Source organism: Castor canadensis, chromosome 12 (assembly GCF_047511655.1).
Source record: "Castor canadensis chromosome 12, mCasCan1.hap1v2, whole genome shotgun sequence".
NCBI classification, from domain to species: domain Eukaryota; kingdom Metazoa; phylum Chordata; class Mammalia; order Rodentia; family Castoridae; genus Castor; species Castor canadensis.
Window position 1 is genome coordinate 23,345,170 of NC_133397.1, and position 21,143 is coordinate 23,366,312.

At 39.9% G+C, this 21,143-nt stretch overlaps 1 protein-coding gene and 2 pseudogenes across 6 annotated transcripts in view; 2 read left to right on the plus strand and 1 right to left on the minus strand.

Moving 5' to 3' along the window:
* Positions 1-20,622, plus strand: part of Znf512 (zinc finger protein 512) — a 28,699-nt gene extending 8,077 nt beyond the window's left edge. For 2 of the 6 annotated variants that reach the window (XM_074049397.1, XM_074049399.1), the window contains exons 3-14: positions 2,928-3,115; positions 3,991-4,080; positions 4,365-4,448; positions 5,052-5,176; positions 5,550-5,636; positions 6,058-6,156; positions 6,750-6,917; positions 10,729-10,923; positions 14,156-14,257; positions 15,380-15,442; positions 16,557-16,655; positions 18,695-20,622. In XM_074049397.1, the coding sequence (XP_073905498.1) occupies positions 2,928-3,115; positions 3,991-4,080; positions 4,365-4,448; positions 5,052-5,176; positions 5,550-5,636; positions 6,058-6,156; positions 6,750-6,917; positions 10,729-10,923; positions 14,156-14,257; positions 15,380-15,442; positions 16,557-16,655; positions 18,695-19,003 (1,609 nt within the window). In that variant the 3' untranslated portion in view covers positions 19,004-20,622. Of the gene's footprint in view, positions 1-2,890; positions 3,116-3,990; positions 4,081-4,364; positions 4,449-5,051; positions 5,177-5,549; positions 5,637-6,057; positions 6,157-6,749; positions 6,918-10,728; positions 10,924-14,155; positions 14,258-14,387; positions 14,477-15,379; positions 15,443-16,556; positions 16,656-18,694 lie in introns of all 6 variants that reach the window. The other 4 variants (XM_020154669.2, XM_020154648.2, XM_074049398.1 and 1 more) reach the window with 4 other exon arrangements.
* Positions 7,973-8,099, plus strand: LOC141415138 (U2 spliceosomal RNA; annotated as a pseudogene).
* Positions 8,496-8,902, minus strand: LOC109679494 (small ribosomal subunit protein bS16m pseudogene; annotated as a pseudogene).
* Positions 20,623-21,143: the final 521 nt, after the last annotated feature.

The window sequence follows — 21,143 nt, forward strand, 5'->3', positions numbered from 1 at the left end:
TATTTAGTGATTGCTTTAGGAATTACAGCATACATATGTATCCTATCATGGTCTACTTATAATATTCTACCACTTTGCTAAAATGTAGAAACCTACTACCATGTAGGTACCCACTGACTATTATGTTACATTACTATATGTATTGTGTCTATAGTATATTGAAAACTCTTCCAGATAATATTCAAATTTTGCTTTAAATAATTTATTTTTATTCAGCTACTTATTATTTCTCTTGCTTCCTTCATTCTTAAAAATAAAAATTTCCCTCTGGTATTTTCTTCAGCTGGAATAAGTTGCTTTTACATTTTTTGGAGGGGGTTGGGACTGGGGTTGAACTCAGGGCTCCGTGCTTGCAAAGCAGGATCTCTAACACTTGAACCACACCTCCAGTCCATTTTGCTCTGGTTATTTTGGAGGTGTGGTCTTGTGAACTGTTTGCCTGGGTTATCCTTAAACTGCAGTCTTCTTGATCTCAGCCTCCTGTGGAGCTAGGATTCCAGGCGTGAGCCATTGGCAGCTCCTTTTATATTTCTTACAGTGAAGGTGTATTAACAACAATTCAGATAGAATTCTGAACTGACATATTTTTTCCCTCAGGATTTTGAAGATATTGTTGCACTGTCTTCTGGCTTCCTTGGTTTCTCTTGGGGAAATCTGTGGGGGTTTTTTGAATACTTTTCCCTGAACGGTGAAGTTTCCATTTCTCTGAAGTTTCTCTTAGATTTTTAAAAACCTTGGTTTTGAAACAGTTTAAGATGTGTCTAGTTGTGCTTTTCACTTCATTTCTTTTTGCTTTTATTTTTTTTGGTGGTAATGGGGGTTGAACTTAGGGCCCCATGCTTGCTGGGCAGACACTTTACCACTTGAGCCATGCCCCCAGCTCTTTTTGCTTTAGTTGATTTGGGGATAGTGTTTCACATGGTTGCCTGGTTGGCCTGGACCATGATCCTGTTTACTCTTTCTGCATGGCTGGGATAATAGGTGCATGCCGCCATGAGCAGCTATTGGTGTTTGCCTGGTCTGGTCTGGATCCTTGATCCTCCCAGTCTCCACCTCCTGAATAGCTGGAGTTATGGATGTGAGCCACTGTGCTGGCCCTAGTTGTGCTTTTCTTCACTATTTAGTATTTGTTGAGCCCCATGAATCTTTCAGATTATGCCTGTCACCAAATCTGTGAGATTTTCTTTTCTTTTTTTTGTGAGATTTTCTACCATTATTTTTTCCAAATGTGGTTTTCTACCTCAGTGACTTTATTCTTTGCTTCTGAGATCATAGCCACAGTGAAATTAGAACTTCGAGACTGACCCTCAGGTTGTTGGGGGTTTGCTGGCTGTTTCTCCACCTTTTCCTCTGTATTCTGTAGATTGGATCATTTCTAAATTCACAGACTCTCCTCTGTCATCTCCATTTGCCTACTGAACCCATCCAGTGAACTTTATTTCAGGTACTGCATTTTTCTGTTCTAAAATTTCATTTGGTTCCTTTTTATGCTTTCAGTTTGCTGTTAATTCCTACCCTTTCCTTCATTCCATGTGTGTTTTCCTTTATAAGCAATTGTAATAGCTGCTTGAAAGTGTTTGACATTTCCAATGTCTGAATCATCTTGTGATTGGCACTGTTCTGATCACTGTTTCTTTGAGAATTTCCCACATTTTCATAGTTCTTTGCATAATTTTGGAATTAATCTTCAACATTGTGAATATTATTTCTGTAGATTTTGGGTCTTATTTTGGTCTTCTGAAGATGTTGCTGGTTTTAGCTAGCAACCAGTCCTTTTAGGTTTAGACCATAACTTTTGTCTAACCTTCGGAGGGCCTTGTTTGCATCTCACCTCTGCTCTTTGCTATGGTGATTGCCTCCTCTGGTTCATGAGTAGCCTGTGGGTTGCTCTGAGAGTTCTGCAATTGTTTCAAATCTTGTTTTAGTTCTCCAGGCTTTTGCTACATTGGTTTGGTTCATTTAGTTCAAATCTAATTTCAGGTTTCAAAGTCTTTTCTAGGCTGATTAGAATATGCCCTAGTATCCATAGGTCAGGTGAAGCTAGGACTTGTGTGGTTTCATACACAAAATTATGAAATTGCTTTCTTTGCCTTTTTCCTCTTCAGAATTCCCTACACTCTATGGCCCAACTTTCCTTGGCCAGGAACATCTTTGCAGAGTGATTTTTCTAAACCCTAAGTCTGAAACAGGCCCCACACAGATGCTTGCTGGAACAGGGAGATCCTAGGGGTCCTTAGACTACATTTTGAGAACTGCTGCTGTTCTACTGCATCTTGAGCCACCTAGAGGAGTGTCTGATACTTTGTAGTTATTCAATAATGTTTCTTAACAGACTTACTAACCACTCTTTGATTTAGAAATTTGGATTCAGCTATTCATCAGAATCCTTTGGCCAGTTTAACTCACATGGTATAACATCTGTCCATTAGCAATGGAAGCTACATGTCATGTTGCCTGAGTAAGAGAGGGTAGCCCTGTGATCACAGTTTAGGGAGGATGCTAAGGAAGAGGGAAGATGTATCAAATTAGTGTCTACAGACTAATTTTTCCTCTGTATTCTCAGAGAGATCCTTTTGTTACTGTCCCTATCAGATAGGGAGGCTGAAAGATACCTGTAACCAGGTATTTTCTCATACCAGAGGATGTTACATAAATCTATGAAAGAATGCGTTTCTGGGCTGCACAATGACCATTTATGTGGATTGCGTACTCTGACTACAGTGAACTATAATAATGATTATACATGTTGTATTAGATGGGCCATTGTAATTGTTAGGGCATTACAACCTACATTCTGTTTTTTTTTAAACCAGGCTTTTTAGTTTTTTACATAAGTAACCAACTTGGTTATATTCTTATGATATAACAGAATAATAGGAATTTTCTCCAGGCCTTCCTCTGTGGTGTATGTCTTTGTGTCATGTCAGTAGCAGGAACCAGTGCGCCATAAAGGATAATAGTTTCCAGTACACCATCCCTCATGATGACTCCTTCAGTGGTTCATCATCTGCCTCTTCATGTGAACCAGTGAGTGACTTTCCAGCATCCTTCCGAAAATCCACCTACTGGATGAAGATGAGAAGGATCAAGCCAGCTGCCACTTCTCCAGTTGAAGGTATTCATTCAGTGTTTTCTTCCCAAGACAGAGCACTCTTTGAAGTTGTATTTTGAAGTAGCTGCTATAAATCACTCTTAAAGTGTCAAATGCCACATATGTGCTTATCATTAGTGATTAAAGAAAATTTTGTTTGTTTGAGATGGTCTCATTGTGAAGCCTAGGCTAGCTTGGAACTCACTGTGTAGGTTGAAGTGGTCTTGAACTCATGATTCTCCTGCTTCAGCCTCCTGAGTGCTGGTATTACAGGTGTGTGTCACCATACTGGCTTTGATTACATTTATTTAATCACAGAATATTAATTTCATGAACTATTCCTCTGTTTAAAAGAGTGAAATTCTACTGATCCTGCTCCTTCAATTAAACTTATATTCATGCGACTTGACCTACTTTCCCATATTCTAGTTTACTCCTCTTTTGAGAACATATAACCTGAGGGATGTAGGGATGTAGGATAATAGGGTTGTCTATTCTAGTACATTCAGTGCTAGCCTCAAGTGAGGACCAAGCAGAGCTGGGGGCATAGCTCAAGTTGTGGAGTGCTTGCCTGGTAGAGGCCCTGGGTTCAGTCCCCAGAACTAGAAAAAACAAACAAACAAAATCAAGATCAAACAAAACACTTATCATGAAGGTCCTTAGTCAAAAAGAAGACCTGCTATTTCCAGGTGAGAAAAATACAAAAAGGGGGCAAAGAGGTTCAGTAAGTGAATGAAAAGTTCAATCAACTTTAATAAAACTGTGACAAATAATTCTGTAGGCCTGTGTTTATTAGTCAGTGGTCTTTCCCTTTGATGGGCTTATGAATGCTGTTTTGAAGGCAGGCCCAGATGTTCACTTACAAACTACTGAGTTTGTGTATGGTATGTCTGGGTCAGGTGGAGTGTCAACCAAAGGAAAAAGGAAACCCAGGCAGGAAGAAGATGAAGACTATCGAGAATTTCCTCAGAAGAAGCATAAACTTTATGGTCAGGGAGTAATTTTGTTACTGCTTTTTCCTTGGGTGACTGGGCTTTATTCTTTGAGAAGAAAAATGGAGAGAGACTTTGGTTTGGGCCCTTGGTTGGCCTTTAAACCTTTTTAATTTGGGTCAGGGAAAGGCCTCCATCCTGTCTTACTGTAACTTTCATTCTGTCATAACTTATGGGGGAGTCAGTTGATTGAGAAAGTGGGACCTAAGGTGTCAAGCAGAAAGGGGGAAAGGAGTTAGTAAAGGTGCCATATCGGGCTTCAAGTTTCTGTTTTGCCTTAGGGAGGAAGCAACGGCCTAAAACGCAACCTAATCCCAAATCCCAGACTCGCCGCATTCGGAAGGATCCTCCAGTGTATGCAGCTGGTATGCTTTCTTTTTTGAAGATTTGTAGGATGCGGTTGTCACAGTGACTTTGTGTTGCTATTTTCTGTGCGGAATGATGTACTGAAGCACTTCTTTTTTTTTTTTTTTTTTTTTAAGTAGGTGATTTTATTAAGGTCCTAGGCTTGAAGATCACATAAGCTTTTGGCAATTCTGACCTACCTCAATTGATTTTACTTGCAAGATTCAGTTTCCCTTTGTTTACATAGTCAGAAATGTTGTGAAATTTAAATGGCATAAAAACATTTAGCATACTCTGAGGGACAAAAAAAAAACTGAGAAAATGGGTCCTACATACCTCAGAATCCCATTCTTAGATCTTGCTGTGGAAATGATGCCTAGCTCCTTATGCCCAAGGGCTTTGGAGGTGTTTGCAGATGGTTTTTACCAGGGGGAAATAAGTGGGAGTTCCAGAAACTCTACATTGTATGTCAAAAATTACTTGTAGTTGTCTGGAGTCTATTCATTGTGCTCTACCAGGAAAGGAAGAAGCCATTTTTATTGATACTTTCCTCAATTGTGGGAGTATGCTCTTTGTCTCTGGAGAATACTGCAGATTACAAGTGTTCTTTCTCTCTGTCGTAGGTAGTTTGGAGGAGCAATGGTATTTAGAAATCGTGGATAAAGGGAGTGTTTCCTGTCCTACCTGCCAGGCAGTGGGGAGGAAGACCATAGAGGGTTTAAAGAAACACATGGAAAACTGCAAACAGGTTAGATATTTTTGTGACATTTCATAGCTATTAGAATTTTTTACTCAAACTTCTGACCTGTGTTACTGTGTAGGATCTGCTGATTACAGCGGATTGGAGCAGCGTGTGGTACAGAAAATACAAGCATTGCATGTAACAGACCTGTGTTCAGATGTTTAGTTGGCTGCAGTACCAGTGGTGGCATATAATTTTTTTCCTTGTGGACCTTGGTTTCCTCATTTGTAAAATGGAGAAAAAGTAAAATCTTAGGTAGTTGATGAGAGGGTAAGAAAGAAGTAACACCTGCTAGTAGCCTTGCCTGTCATGTGTAATTTGTGACACTCTCTTCCTCTGTTGAACAACCTAGCATTGAGCACTGTGTCTTTCCTTTTAGGAAATGTTTACCTGCCATCATTGTGGGAAACAGCTTCGCTCACTGGCAGGAATGAAGTACCATGTCATGGCGAACCATAATAGTTTGGTAAGAGTTTCTTGTGTCCTTCATGAGCCTGCATGGTGTGTGGATGTCTTTTATGTAGGTGAGTATAGGGACCACACTGGAGATGGCTGCAGTTCTTGGATCTTATAGGGGAGTCAGTCAGAAGACTCTTCATGACAAGAGTTACATACAATGAAACCTTTGAAGTGGATTGTAGATAGGCAGTTTAAGTTAGTCCTAAGGGTTTATGTCCTATGAGGTAGAGACTCAGAGCGCTTATTTCCATTGTGTTCACTTCCTTTGCCTATCAAGGAGAAGATGGATAAAGCCAGCAGAAAACCAGAACTTTAACTTCATGGCTTCATCTTAGCTGCTAGTCCAATTCTTGATTCTCAATGATTTTTTTTTTATGTGTTTGTTTTTTCCATGAATCATCTGCTTATTTCCTTCTCTTGGTTTCCAGCCCATTTTGAAGGCCGGAGATGAAGTAGATGAGCCAAGTGAGAGGGAACGGCTCCGAACAGTTCTAAAGAGATTGGGAAAGCTCAGGTGCATGCGTGAGGTAAGAGCCCGAGGACAGCAGCTCCTTCTCCCTGAAGTCTCAGGACAATGTCTTTCTGTTATTCTTTTTCATTTCTCCTCTTTTTCCTTTGTAGACATCTTAGTTCTGTGCCATTTTATGGCATAAGGTAGCTCCTGCTTTTCCAGGGCTCTTGAAGTCATTAATAGTTCTTTACTTTCTTTCTCATCTCCAAAAATTTTTTCTTCACCTTCCTGTTTGTTCAAAGGGGTTTCTTTGCCATCTTTTCTTTAGTGTGATGAAGAGGATCCCCATAACCTCAGTGATGAACTTTGATGTTGCTGGCTATTTGATATTGGGGTGGGGTTGAATCACAGACCAAGAAGGAAGCTCTGACTCAGAGTAGGTACATGGTTGTAGTTCCTCAAATGCTAACTAAACTGATTGACTCGTATGGCTCATAGATAGAATAGTGAGGGAGAAGGAACGGTTTGCCAGTGGGAAATATTTTTGAGGGTTCTGTAGTACCAGTCTCTTTTTGTAGTTTGTGTGGTAAATGCTTTTGGCTTCTTAGAAACTTAGGAATCATGTAAAAAGATGTAAGATTCTCATGTAGGCCTCTCTCCTGTGTTCAGAGTTGCTCCAGTACCTTCACCAGCATTATGGGATATATGTATCATGTTAGAAAATGTGGCAAAGGGGCTGCAGAGCTGGAGAAGTTGACCCTGAAATGTCACCACTGTGGAAAACCATATAGATCAAAGGCTGGACTTGCATATCACCTGAGGTCAGAGCATGCACCTGTGAGTACTAATTCCTCTCTGGACCCTGTTTGGAAATGTATGTTTTGCTGAGTGCTTACCATGGCATATTCTGTGTGGCCTTGCTTCCTTGTTTGTGTCTTGTTTTACTCTTTGAATGGTTTTCTTCTCTCTTTCTCATTCTTTATTCTTAATTATTTCTTCTTTTTGAACATTAAAGAAGAAGAAATAAAAGTTCAAAGTATAGTCCAGACATTATTGTATATTGTTGAAATATATATTATTTTTATATTTTTGAAACTAAAAGCATTCCTCCTTATTTTGTAGACATCTGTCCGGCTAGTTTTTCAATTCCTTTTTTTGTTTTTGGTGATATGAAGGTTTGAACTCTGGGGTTTGAACTCAGGGCCTGTGCTTGCTGGGGTGGCACTCTTCCAATTAAGCCACACCCCCCAGCCGAGTGTTGGCCTTCTTAATGCACAGTTATGAGTTTTCATGCTTATATTCAGCCCTGTAACCACCATCACAATGAGGACAGAGACTAATTATGTCACCTCCCCACATTGCGTTGTGTCCCTTTGTAGTCAGCTCTGTTCCCCACCTTCAATCCCTGGCAGTCACTGATGTATTTTCTCTGCTTATAGTTTTGCCTTTTTCAGATTGCCATAGGAAGGGAATCATATAGTAATCATATAGTATGTTGGCTTTGTAGTCTGGCTTTTTTCACTTACCATATATATTTGAGATTGATCCATATGTTCCATGTTTCATTAGTTTATTCCTTTTTATTTTTGATTAAGATGCCATTGTATATGTTTTATGTTTGTTGTTTATCTTTAATAACTGCCAGTTTTTTGTAATTATGAATAAAGCAGCTATTAATATTCACATAAAGATTTATGTGAATGTGAGTTTTTCCGTGTAGTCCAGGCTGGCATCAAACTCATGGTCCTCTTACCTCAACCTCCTGAGTGCTGAGGTTATAGGCACGCTCCCCCATACACAACATAAGTTTTCAGTTCTCTAGGGTAAACACTTAGGAAGCAGATTGCTGAGACAATTTGATAAAATATTGTTGAACTTCAGAAGATACTAACATCGCTTCTCGGCCTTTTGGCTAAGATCAAGTGCAGAAGATACTAACAGTTTTGCAAAGTGACTGTATCTTTTTGTATTCTCACAAAGTCTGAGAATTCCAGTAGCTTTCTTCTCTTTGCACTTGATATTGTTAGTTTTGTTTTTAAATGCATTCTAATAGGTACATAGCAGGATTTTATTGATGGTTAAATTTGCATTTTTCTGGTAGGTAATGCAAATTTCTCTATTAGGTAACAGTGTTGACCATTTTTCACATGCCTTTTGGCAATTTGTATGTCTTTAGTGAAGTACCTGTTCAAATTCTTTGCTCAGTTTTGGGGGATTTTTGTTATTAAGTTGTAAATATATTCTGAGGCTTTTTTGTTATATGTTCTGGATACAAGTTCATCAGCTATACCATTTTTTAGGGGGTTTTTTTGACTCAGAAAACTCCATTTATTGACCTCCATACCTAACAAAATTAAGAGCTTTCCACAAGTGTTTTAGAGGACCTTGACCTTATAATCACTGTGTTCACTGCAGTCAGCTCGCTTCCATTTCTGTAGCCTCTGAATTTGCTTTCTGAGAAGCTGAGAGGACTTCACGTGCCCATTTCTTTCCCAGTCTCTCAGCATTTGTGATCATCATAGGATGCAGAAGGAAAAATACCAGAAAGACCCAGAAGCTTCTCCATAGGCTTAGAGAGGTAGGCCCCATAGCCAATCCAATGCCAGATCCTGTCCAGGTTGAGGGCAACAAGTTTTTCCTCCATGACTGTTGGGCAGTGGATCATAGGAGCCCAACTGCTCCATGAAATAGCCATCCCTGGGACACTTGTGAGCTGCCACAATGTGGTGAAAGGTCTGGTCGGTGCAGCTGCTCAGAGCAAGGTGGATGGTTAAGTGACCCCCATGATAGGCCTTGCAGAGAAGAGTAGTGAGGTGCACCATGGCCCACCTCCTCTTATCATCCTGCTCTCACACAGACCAGGTCCAGGGCCTCACAAGCTCTGGAGGGATGATGTGGGCAGCTGGGGTAGCCAGACACCAAGACACTTGCTCCGCACCCCAGCTCCAAAGCTTCGGTTCCCAGTTTCTTTTTCAAAGAACAAAGTTTTAAATTTTGACAAAGCATAATTTATAATTTTTTCCTTTTATGGATGATGCCTTTGTTATTGTATCTAAGAATTTTTTTGTGTAACCCAATATGTAGTTATTTTTCCAACAGGGTCTCATGTTTATTCCCAGACCAGTTTGGACCCCAATCCTTTTTTTTTTTTTTTTTTTTGGTGGTGTGCTGGGCTTTTTGAACTGAGGGCTTCATACTTGTGAGACAGATACTCTTAACACTTGAGCCATACCTCCATCCCCAATTCTCCTTTTTATGCTTCCCATATAGCTGGAATGACAGGTGCATGGCACCACACCTGGCTTTTATTAGTAGAGAGGGGGGTCCATGAACTTTTTGCCTGGGCTGGCTTGGAACCTCAATCCTCAATCCTCTGTGCCTCCTGAGTAGCTAGGATTACAGATATGAGCCATCACTTCTGGCCCCATCTGTAATTTTCTACTGCTGCAGAAAATCTCCACAAACATAATGGCATCAAATAACCCAGACTTCTTATCTCACAGTTCTTCCTGTCAGAAGTCTTGCTATGGCATGGATCGGTGGTTCCTGTATGTAAAGTCTCACTAGGCTAGAATTACAGTGTTAGTGGAGGATTGTTTTTTCCTGCAGGCCCCAGGGGAGAACGAACTCTTTTCAGACTGATGCAGATTGTTGAAGAATTCAGTTCCATACAGTTAAAGGACCTGGTTTCCTTGTTTAATATAGGCTGGGAGTTCTCTGTGTCTGATGATCACATGCCTTCCCTTGGCCATAGTTCCTCAGCTTCAGCAGCAGCTCTCTCCTGCCCCATTGCTCTTATTTAAGGTCAAGTGATTACGGACTTTACTCACATCTACAAAATACTGGCATAGGCCAGGTGTGGAGGTGCACAGCTGTAATCCCAGCACTCAGGAGAATGAAGCAGAAGGATTGCAAGTTTGTCAAAAAACAAAATACTTTTCACATCAACACCCAGGTTCGTGTTTGATTAACTGATGACAGCAGCCTAGCCAAGCTGACACTTTGGAATTACAAAAGTCTTCTCCCTCAGTTTTTTCTGGAAGTTGCATTATTTTATGTTTTACATTTAGGTCTGTTCTCTGTGTTAATTTTTGTACTTAGTGTGACCTATGGTTTGAGATTCATTTATATCAATGTGTCTGGGGTTTTGGCCACTTGGAATAGCAAAACAGATTTTTATCCCAGTAAGAAGCGCTTTTTTCCCCCTTGGTATTACGGGGTTTTGAACTCAGTTTGCACTTACTAGGCAGGTGTTCTACTGCTTGAACCACACCTCCAGCTCTTTTTGTTCTGGTTATTTTTGAGACAGGGTCTTGTGCTTTTTGCCTGGACTGACCTGAAGCATGTATGCTTCCCACCAGCTGGGATGACGGGTGCCTACCACCACACCCAGCTATTGGTTGAGATGGGGTCTTTTTTCCCGGGCTATCCTTGAAGTACAGTCCTTCTGCTCTCGCTTCCTGAGTAGGAGAAACTTTTTTTTTTAACAGTAAAATATGCATCAGTTTTGTGGAGTTTGATATTGGTGGTCAGCAAGCTAGTAAAAAGCTCCTGTGATACTTAGTGTACAAGAAGAGCAGCCTTTAATCACTGGCCATGATGAAAGCCACTTACCACACCTGTATTTTGCTGTGTCTCATTCTTGCAGATCTCCTTCTTTCCAGAGTCAGGACAGCCAGAGTGCTTAAAGGAGGTGAGCCTAGAGCCAAAGAGTGGAGGCCGAGTTCAGAGGCGTTCTGCCAAGATAGCTGTATACCACCTGCAGGAGCTGGCCTCTGCTGAACTGACCAAGGAGTGGCCTAAGAGGAAGGTGCTTCAGGACCTGGTACCTGATGATCGGAAGGTAAGGTAGAAACCTGTATCAGTTTTGGAACCATTGTGTTTAATAATGTGTTTTCTGTATGGACAAAAGTAAATGCACTTGAGTAAGTGCACAGTGAGCAATATTTTACAATTTGGAGACAGAGTCATCAGATACAGTTTTAGGTAGGACCTAGCATGACAGTCTTGTTTCAGAAATTTCTAAGGAGGTCTCTTAATTCTGGACTACTTCCTGAGGGAACCCATATTCTCCGGTTAGATTTTTGTATAATCTGTCCAGAGTGTTTCCATTTTGTCAGTTTACATGTAATGTTTTTTATTTAGTTTAGGTACCTGGTTTCAATTTGGTTTTATCCCAATAGAACTCATCTCCTCCCTTTTCACAAAATAAAAGCTTATGTTAAATAACAGTACATATAATAACTAAAATCAGATTTGCTCTGGAGAACTGGGGGTAAGAAATGTAGAGCCTTATCTATTTGGCCTTTTCCTTGGCACTATTAATGTTCCCTTACATAGCTCAAGTATCCTTCTGAAGGGTGCAGAACCTTTTTGGAATTCATTGGGTTAGAATGGATCATAGAGGGAAGGAGCTTTAATTACCCAGGAGGAGACAGGGTGTAGACTAGGATCATTGTGGGAAGAGGTTGAGGACATATACAATGAAGACTGACCTCACAGCTAAGTACCTGTTACTCTCCAGAGTATTAAGAACAGTTTATAGTTGACCTAGGGCATGATCTATGTGACAGGAATGTTAGTCTTATAAGCAATTAAGGTCAGATCCTAGAGTATTAGCACATCTCCTTTTTGACCCAAAATCCAGTCCTGCTGGTATCCAAGAAGTTGGGCCCTGTTTTTGAATAGCAGAGCATCTTCTCTTGTTTCAGAATTATTTCTACATGTTTTTCCCTGCTGCAGGCTATGAAAATTCAGCTAAAATGTGAACTTTGCACAGTGATATGTGTCTTGTGGTATTGTAGTCAAGAGTGACTGTGCGTGGTAGGTGTAGGGAATCTGAGATATTTGTCAACTCACTGATTTTTGGTAGTGTTATTCAGCAGATCCTTTCCCCATATCAACAAACAGGTTTATGTTTTTTGACAATGTATGGGTAAAAGGCATTAATATTTTGTTTTTAAATATTAGAGTTATTTTTAATAGATATATTCTCCTGGTTCAAAAGTCAAAATGATGATAAACATTGAGGCAACTCACTTACACCCTGTCTTTGCTCTATCCCGTTCCTAGGTTTAACTGATATTATTAGCTTCTTGTGCTTCTTTGCAGTTTTTCTTAATGTAAATATAAGTAATATATTTTTAAATTTGATTTTTGAAATGAGTTTAGACTTACAGAACAGTTGAAGCATTAATACCGAATTCTCATGGGCTCTTAACCCATCTTTCCTTAATGCCAACATCTTATGTAACTATACACAGGATCCCATCAGGATCCTTTATTTTGTCTTTTTAGTATCTCCTTGGTCTACTTCAACTTGTTATAGTTCCCCTAGCTTTGTTTTTTGTGTACTTGGTGCTGTCGAAGAGGACTAGCTAGGTAGTTTGTAGATTGTTCCCTAATAATATGGTGCTTTCTCAAGATAAGACTGAGGATTACATGGCTTTGACCAGAATATCACTCAGGCGGTCTTGACCATTTTGGATGCTTCATGTTCAAAGTATGTGATGTGGATGTGTCTTTTTTACTCGTGACGATAACTTAACAGTGGACTAGTGTGTGTAAAATTATAATCTTCCCCTTCATTCATGAAAATTGGGAGATCATGCAAATATTCCATTTCTTATTTTACTTTCACCCACTTAGATTAATATCTATTAATGAGTTTTACCTGCAGGAAGTATTGTTGTGGTTTTTACTTAATGAACATTTCCTATTTCTAACCTTTCTTCTGTAATTACTCACTGAAACTGTACTGTGAGAAAAGTCTATGCCTTTTCTGTATTCGTTTATTACTATCAGTATAGTCTTCCCTTGTGTGTGTAGGGAGATTGGTTCCTACACTCTTCTGTAGATGCTCAAGCCTCTCTTTATCAAGTAGCATAGTATTTGTGTAGTGATTCCACTCATACTCCCATATACTTTAAATCGTCTCCAGATAACGTATGTCTAACGATGTAAGTGCTATATAAATAGCTATCATACTATATTTTTTAGGATCAGTGATGAGAAAAATGCCCATGTTCAATACAGACAAATTTTTTTTGTCAAATATTTCCAGCTGAGGTTGGTTGAATCAGAAAATACAGTAGCTCTGGATTTGTGTAGCCATCTGGATACTTATTGTATGGGTTGTAATCCATTGCTATTGTTACTTATTTTGCTATTCAAATTGGTCCAGATTTAGTTACTGAGCACTCTCTCAAGTGGGATCCTGTGTCTTTTTTGACATGACTCTATCATTTTTAAAGCACTTTCTTACTTGTTAATACCATAACATACAGTATTTTCTCTTCCCAATCTTAGAATTAACCATTCTTGTAAGGAATGCTGGTTCCTGTTAAGAGGGTATATTTAGAAATGAAGGAAGGGTGCTAGATATGCTTATTCCTACTGGGCTTTCATTGTTTCTTCATTCTCTTGGTGCTTAGAGCCCAGCTGTATACGTGTGTGCCTTTATGTATGCACACACGTGAATCAAAAAAATACAAGTGCAGATAAGCAGGGAAAAGCTACTGAAATTCACAGTTCTACCACCCAGAGAATAGGTCACAGAGTATTTTGATGTATGGCCTTCTTTTAATCATCTAAATATGTTTACATTGAGTTTGTATTCCTCATTTCCTCATTGTCCTATTCTTTCCTTTTTTGAGACAGGATGTCACTATATAGCCAGGGCTGGCCTTGAACTCACTATGTGGCTAAGGTCGGTCTTGAATTCATTTTTTTTGCCTGAGTCTCCACAGTTCTAAGACTATATAGACATGAGCCACCACGAGTGATTTCACCAATTTTTCTGAACAATTTTATTTCTCTGTCATGAACTGTAGCTTTTTAAAGTATAGGAGAAGTGTTACATATGAAAGACTCCTGACCTTATTAAAAATCAAGTTTTTAAAAGACTAAACAATAGATGAATAGCTTTACCAGTTCCAGCAACTTTTGAGGGTTTTTAATCTTTTTTTTTTTTTTTTGTATATGAATATGCATAGCTTGAAGAGGTGGGTCTGATGCTTTGGGGATACTTTGGTTGGGAGTTGCATTTATCCAATCAAGTTTTTCTTGTCTTTTAGTTAAAATATACTCGCCCTGGGCTACCTACCTTCAGCCAAGAAGTACTGCACAAATGGAAGATGGATATTAAGAAGTATCATCGCATTCAGTGTCCCAACCAGGTGGTTCTTTCTCTTTAATTACTTCAGGAAATATTTCCCAAGCATTTCCTTTTTTTGTTCCTTCATGACAAAGCACTTGAACTATAGTGGTTTCAGCTGGCAATTATTTTATTTGTTCACAACTCTATAGATCCATTATTCCGTTAGAGGTCAGGGGGACAGCTCTCCTGCTATGTGTGGCATCATCTGGGACATTCGTGGAGGTGCATTGAGCAGCAGGTCAGATGGGACTGAATGTCCAAGGTGGCTTTTGTGTGGATGCAGCTGCATTCAGCTGGAGCTCATTGCTCTATGTGGTCTCTCTCTACCAGGGTAGTGGGACTACCAGCAGAGTGTAGTGCCTCACTTAGCAGAGACAGGTGTAGGAACATGAGAGAAGTAGTTGCAGATCTCATAAGCCTCGCTTAGGAATTTTCACAGCATCACTCTGTGGCATTCTGCTGATGGGAGACATCACAGGGCTAACCCAGACTCAAAGGAAGGTAAATAGATTTCACTCTTGGCAGCAAGAGTGGGAGAGAGTTTTCAACTATCTTTGAAGCTACCACATGTACATATGCTCTGCTTTGAGGAAGAATAAATATACAGGAAGTAGAAGACACATTAAAAATAAATCTAACAAGCCACACGCTGGTGGCTCACACTTGTAATCTTAGCTAGTTGGGAGGCCAAGATCAGGAGGATCATGGTTTGATGCCAGCCCAGGTAAATAATTCTCCAGACCCTATCTTGAATCCCCAACACAAGACTGGTGGAGTGGCTCAAGTAGTAGAGTGCATGCCTAGCAAGTGTGAGGCCCTGAATTCAAACCCCAGTGATGCCAAAATCAGTCAGTCATTCAATCTAACAGTACAGTTTTGTGTATTTCTGTAAAAGTGTCAGAGAAAGTACCCTGGAACAAAGTAGGTTAAACAAAATAGATTAAACACCTGTTCCTCTGTTTTTCTTTTCCTTCTGTTTTTAGTTTTCCTTCTCACTGTTGTGCGTCTCATGTGACTTCATTTAGTGTTTGGTTTTGGCACTGTTTATTGGTCTTCAAATGTGAGTTGGTCAGTATAAATGACCAGATTGCATGAGAAGGCTGTTTGCCATGGTATTAACTTCATTGCTTCTCTTTTTCAGGGGTGTGAGGCTGTCTACAGTAGTGTATCTGGCCTTAAAGCTCACCTGGGCTCTTGTACATTGGTTTGTAACTTTTTTAAATTTAGTATCTTCATACTTCCTCTCAAATAGAGTAATGTGGAGGAGAACTCAGTTCAGGTGAACAGTTATCTTCAGAAGTTATTTTAGGTCTCTGTGTCACAGAAATTCTTGAACTTTCTATTGAGCGGGATGCCAGGATACATCAAAGATGCAATAAATTCATACTAATGTAAGGAATTTGGAGAAAAATATGTGACTTTTGAATCACAACCAGAGATTTAACTTCTACCTGAGTCTCTCACACACTGAGCCTGCTCTGTTTTACTGAGCTTTAAACTCCCTAAAAAGAAGTTACATATTCTTTTCTGAACTGGTGAAGATCCCCCCAAGCCCAATCAGAACTTTACTGGCTTCAAGGAATGGGAGATGGGACAGGGTGTCAGGCTAACAGCCGCTCACCTCTCTGAATCTTTTCCGTGTTGACCCAGGTGCCCTACAACCCACGAGCCATGGGAAATGCTGCCACTTTCCAATCCCATTCAGAAGTATCTCCTCATACAAAATGAGCACCATGGAAACCTGAAGCTTCAGGAGGGGAGAGAAGTCTCAGTTGAAGGCAACAAGGGAGTTGTAGGCATCCCAACCAGATCTGTGCAGGAATGCTTAGGAGTTTGTCATCTTGATCCTAGTTTCTGAGTCCTTGAACTAGGTATTATGGATGGTATTCTTCTAATTCTGGATTTCCAAGGCACTTTTTGCCACAGTGGATAACAATTGGAAGAATTGTACAGTGGTGCCTCTGTTGACCTTGGGAATTGATCATTTGGGGGAAGGAGTCCAGACAACCCGACAGTGAGGTGCAGGGAGCCTGGGAAGGTAGAAAAATGGCCTCGTACATAATGAAAGTAAGAGAATGTCAGGTTGTGTTGAAGGTGGGGTGGGTTTTTGGCCCAGAATGGCATCAGAACTGATTTGTATTTGTGAGTGCCTGTTTGAGCTGGTTTTCCTAAATATATTGTTGCTTTAGATCTTTTTTCTTCTTACTTTTGCCTAAGTAGAATCCCTTCTTTTCATCCCTGACATTCCCTACCTCTGGCCCATGTGTATATCCCTGAATTAACCAGTAAATTCTCTTTTCTTTCTCTCCTGGAAATAGGGAAACTTTGTGGCTGGAAAATACAAGTGTCTTCTGTGTCAGAAAGAGTTTGTGTCAGAGAGTGGTGTCAAATATCACATCAATTCTGTTCATGCTGAGGTGAGGTCCTGCTTTCTGTAGTGTTTTTATTAATCTTAGGTACACAGTATTTAAGCCACAGAGAGATGGACTTTGTCTCTCTTTTTACAGGCTATCAAGGAAAGTAACTGCAGATCTGGGACTAAAATGTTCTCTAAATTTATATAAGTGATTTTATTTTTCTGTGAAAATATTTAAAATCACTCACCTTGAACTCTTTTAATTCTTGTGAATGTAATTAAATCTGGCATTTAGAATGCAGGCCGAATTTACATATTTGACAGTGTTTCACACTGATATCTGTACTGCTGTACATTCTGGTATTCTAATGTCTTCTAGCAGGCTTTTTTTTTTTTTTTTTTTTTTTTTTTTTGGTAGCACTGTGGTTTGAACTCAGGGCCCTCACTTGCTAGGTAGGTGCTCTTACCACTTGAGCCACTCTGCCAGCCCTTTTTTGTAACTGGGGATTTTTTCCAAAGTAGGGTCTCCCGAACTATTTGCCTGGGGCTGGCTTTGAAACGTGGTCCTCGTAGCAGGTTATTTTTAATGCTATTTAAAATACTGCATAAAACAATTACAAACTACTTATATTAAATCAAATTCCATATATTATTTCAGGTGTAAATTCTTCTTTCAACATGTATCTTTAAAAAATAAGAATTTTTACATACCTGCACAAACATCATTATGCCTAAAAGATTAACAATTCTTAATATCTGCATAATTTCACAGTCATCCTTTAAATTTCCCTTGATTCTCTGAAAATGTTTTTCAGAATTGCCTTATTCAATGAGGGATCTAAAAAGAGGTCCATGTGTTGCTGTTGTCTGTTTTGATCTGGAGCATTACTATCGACTAGAAATGTCTGTAATAGAATTTTATAGATTTTTGTTTGGGTTTTTTTTGTTTTGCTTTGTTATGGGTGGTACTGTGTTTTAAACTCAGGGCCTCACACTTGCTGGGTAGGTACTCTTCCCATTGAGCCATGACCCCAGCAAAGTTTTCTAGGATCTGTCTTTCATAGTGTAATGAGCTAGGTGTGGTGGTGCATATCTCTAATCCCAGCACTCAGGAGTTGAGGCAGGAGAATTGAGAGTTAGAGGCCAGCCTAGGCTACATAGAAAGACCCTGTGTCAAAAATAGAAAAGAAAAAGTATAAAGAAAACAGGCGAAATTGGTTTAAATAATTTATATTCAGCCCAGTACATCCAAATGTTATTTTTAATGTGATTAGTCAATAAATTAGTAATGAGATGTTTTATGTTTTTTAATAACAAGCCTTTGAAATTTGGTATGTAGTTTTCATGAACAACTTATTTCAATTTGGACTAACCACAAGAAGTCATTAGGTATATATTGCCAGTTGGCTATGTCCTTACACCATGAAGGTCAAGAAGTTTCCCTTCCTTTTTTTTTTTTTTTTTTTTTCATTGCCATTTACTTTTTGGAGAGTCCAAAGTCATTGATGATCATTCTGGAATTTGCTGATTGCATCCTGGGGTAATGTTCCTCTACCTAGCTATTACCTATAAATTGATAGATTTGATCAGATTACATGGTAGGTTCAAGCACTTTTTTATTAAGAATACTTCCTAGTTGGATTTTGGGTCTCCCTCATGTCCTTAATTTTTAATCTGAGTCTCAAAGAGGTCAAGAAATTTGCCCATAGGTAGAATCAGAACTGGTAGTTCCACTCGGGAGGTCTGGTTGACAGATCATGCTCTGAGCCTCTATACAGTCCTGAAGTAAAAATCTTCTCTGGTTCAGTGTTTCACATGTCATGGTGATGTTATACAGGAGGAGATAGAGGGTGCTCAGTAAACGACTTTGTAGATCATGTATAAATGTACTCAGAATCACACATTGCAATATTTGTTTCTAAGAACCGTTTTCTAGTGGATCTGTCTAATTGTAAATACAGTTTGGGGTGTGGTTCCATTCCTGTTTCCTCCTTCCCATGTTATGCCGTAGTCATGCCTTTTCTTCATTTTTCCTATAGCCCTTCTTTATGTCTTCACTGTGTTTCTTGACTGGTTACTGTTTCTGTTTTACCTCTCCAGGATTGGTTCGTTGTAAACCCAACAACAACCAAAAGCTTTGAAAAGCTGATGAAGATAAAGCAACGGCAGCAAGAAGAAGAAAAGCGGAGGCAGCAGCACAGGAGCAGAAGGTCTCTGAGAAGGCGGCAGCAGCCTGGCACAGAGCTTCTTGAGACCCAGCCCAGTCCTAGAGTAGGGAAAGATCAGAGGAGGAATGGGGAGGAACTGGTTGTGTCGACCTCCTGTAAAGAATCAGAGCAGGAGCCAGTGCCAACCCAGCCCCAGAAAGTAAAGCCCCCAAAGACCACTCATAAACGAGGAAGAAAATAGGCAGGCAGTAAAAGCACACCTAGGAGAAGGGGGTGTGATGCTGTTGTCACTGGGACCTGTGCGGGGAGGCCTGAGTCATGGGGCTGAGTGAAGATGCTCTCAGCTGTTGGTGGAAGGCTGTGACTTTCTTAGCTCCTTCATGTGTAAATTTCACGGTCTTCCCTACTTACTCACTTTCATCCCCTCCCCTCCTTTTTTAGTAGCTTTCCTACTATTTCTCCTTGGAGTTCTCTTGCTTTTCTCTTCTTTTTCCCAAAGAGCTCCACCTTAAGGCCAACTGTAGGTTCCTAGTCCCCTGTTCAAGAATAAGAAACCAGTTTGGTGGTTCTTTCCTTTTTGAGATATAAATGTCCTTGGAATTGCCATTGATTTAGTACCCACTTCATCATTAGCTTATGAAACAAATCCAAGCTCAGTTTTTAAAGAATAACAGGCTTATCAGTTTTTGTGATAAAAGAAGCATAGAAGCTAGAACTGTTGTCACTCATAAAAGCATGACCCTGAATCCTTGGGAAGTGAAATTTATGCAGGCTCTTTGTTTTAGGATTGAGAGGAAGAAAAGGATTTAGGATGAAAAGGCTACAGTCTCCCTATATTTGGTATACTAAGAAATGCTCAGTTTGGACCAAGTAGCAATGGATAACTAGACTCACAGACATGAAAAGCAGCCTTAGGATTAATGTGTCACATTAAAGTGAGTATGAAGGAAAAGGCAGAAAAAGCAATAAATACTGCCCCAACTTTCCCAAGCCCTGAGGCCTCATCTGTTGCTAGAATCAGTGTCCTGAAGCTTGCTTTTGCTCCCTTTGCCCCTAATGTGGTGACACAGTACCATAGCATTCTTAGTAGTGCCGCTGAGATTGGAAACCAAGGTGTGCATTCCTTGTCCCCTGGACCTTACCTCACTTGCTAGTCCACACCCCAATAAGTCCTCATTCATGCCATTAGCCCACCAGGTCTCTTTTGATGTTTTGAGAATATTGTCCTACTATCCTGTTTTATATATGGAGTTCTATCGACTTTATATTGTGAGACTTTGACACCAGTTGTAGTTACTTCTCTGGAGCTGGAAAAGAAAAAACCTTTCTGTACCTCATGCCTACCTGGTAATGTTCAATGGCCTCTTTCCCTTTGAGGGTAGCTTTCTCTGGAGCATTTGTTAGAGCAGCATTGTTGTCGTGTTTTTGGATTCTCTTTCCCCTTTTGTGTAAATATTGTTCTTCTATATTCTTAGCTATTGTGTGGCATATGCCACTTTAAAAAACTAACCTTGATATGGACAAATACTACCTTTTCAAATTCTGAAAGGCTATTGCCACACTTGAACTCTCTGTTGTCTATGCTCCTCTAAATAGCTTTATTGTGTGCTTTTGTGAAGACCACTTTCAAATAAGGTGCATTGAAACCTAAATTGGGTACTGCCAGAATGGGCCGTTTTGAAACAAGTGAAGAAAATGGTATATCCACACTACATTTTCATTCCCACTTGTGTCCTTAAAACCGTTGCAGGAGATGAGGGCTGTCAGGGAGGAGAAATCAAGAAGCTGTGTTAATTTCTGGTCAAAAGACTTGGAGAATGTTTGGCCGTGACAAAAGAAATAAATGACTCTCACTTAGAATGATATTTCCAGTTCTCTTTTTTAAGCAATACTGGGGTTTGAACTCAGGGTCTTGCACTTGCTAGGCAAGTGCTCTACCACTTAATCCACACCCCCACCCCTTTTTGCTTTAGTTACTTTTTTTAGTAGGGTCTCACATTTTTGCCCAGACTGGCCTCAGACCATGATCCACCTACTTGATGCCTCCCACATAGCTGAGACCACAGGTGCATGACACCACTCCTGGCTTATTTGTTGAGAGGGAGGTTGGGGCCTCACTTTTCATCCTGGCTGGCCTCAAACTGCAATTCTCTTGATCTCTGCCTACTGAGTAGCTAGGATTATAGGTATGTACTACCATGCTTGACTCCATGATTCACTCTTTAACGTCCTCAAACCCTCATTCTGAAGTGGAAAGCCATAACAATGTGTCAAATCCATTCTCTGGGATGATAACAAAAATATACTGAGAATATGTAGAGGTTACTTAATCCTGAAATACATGCTTAATGACAGCCATGGGGAGGGGGAGTGCGAAATTA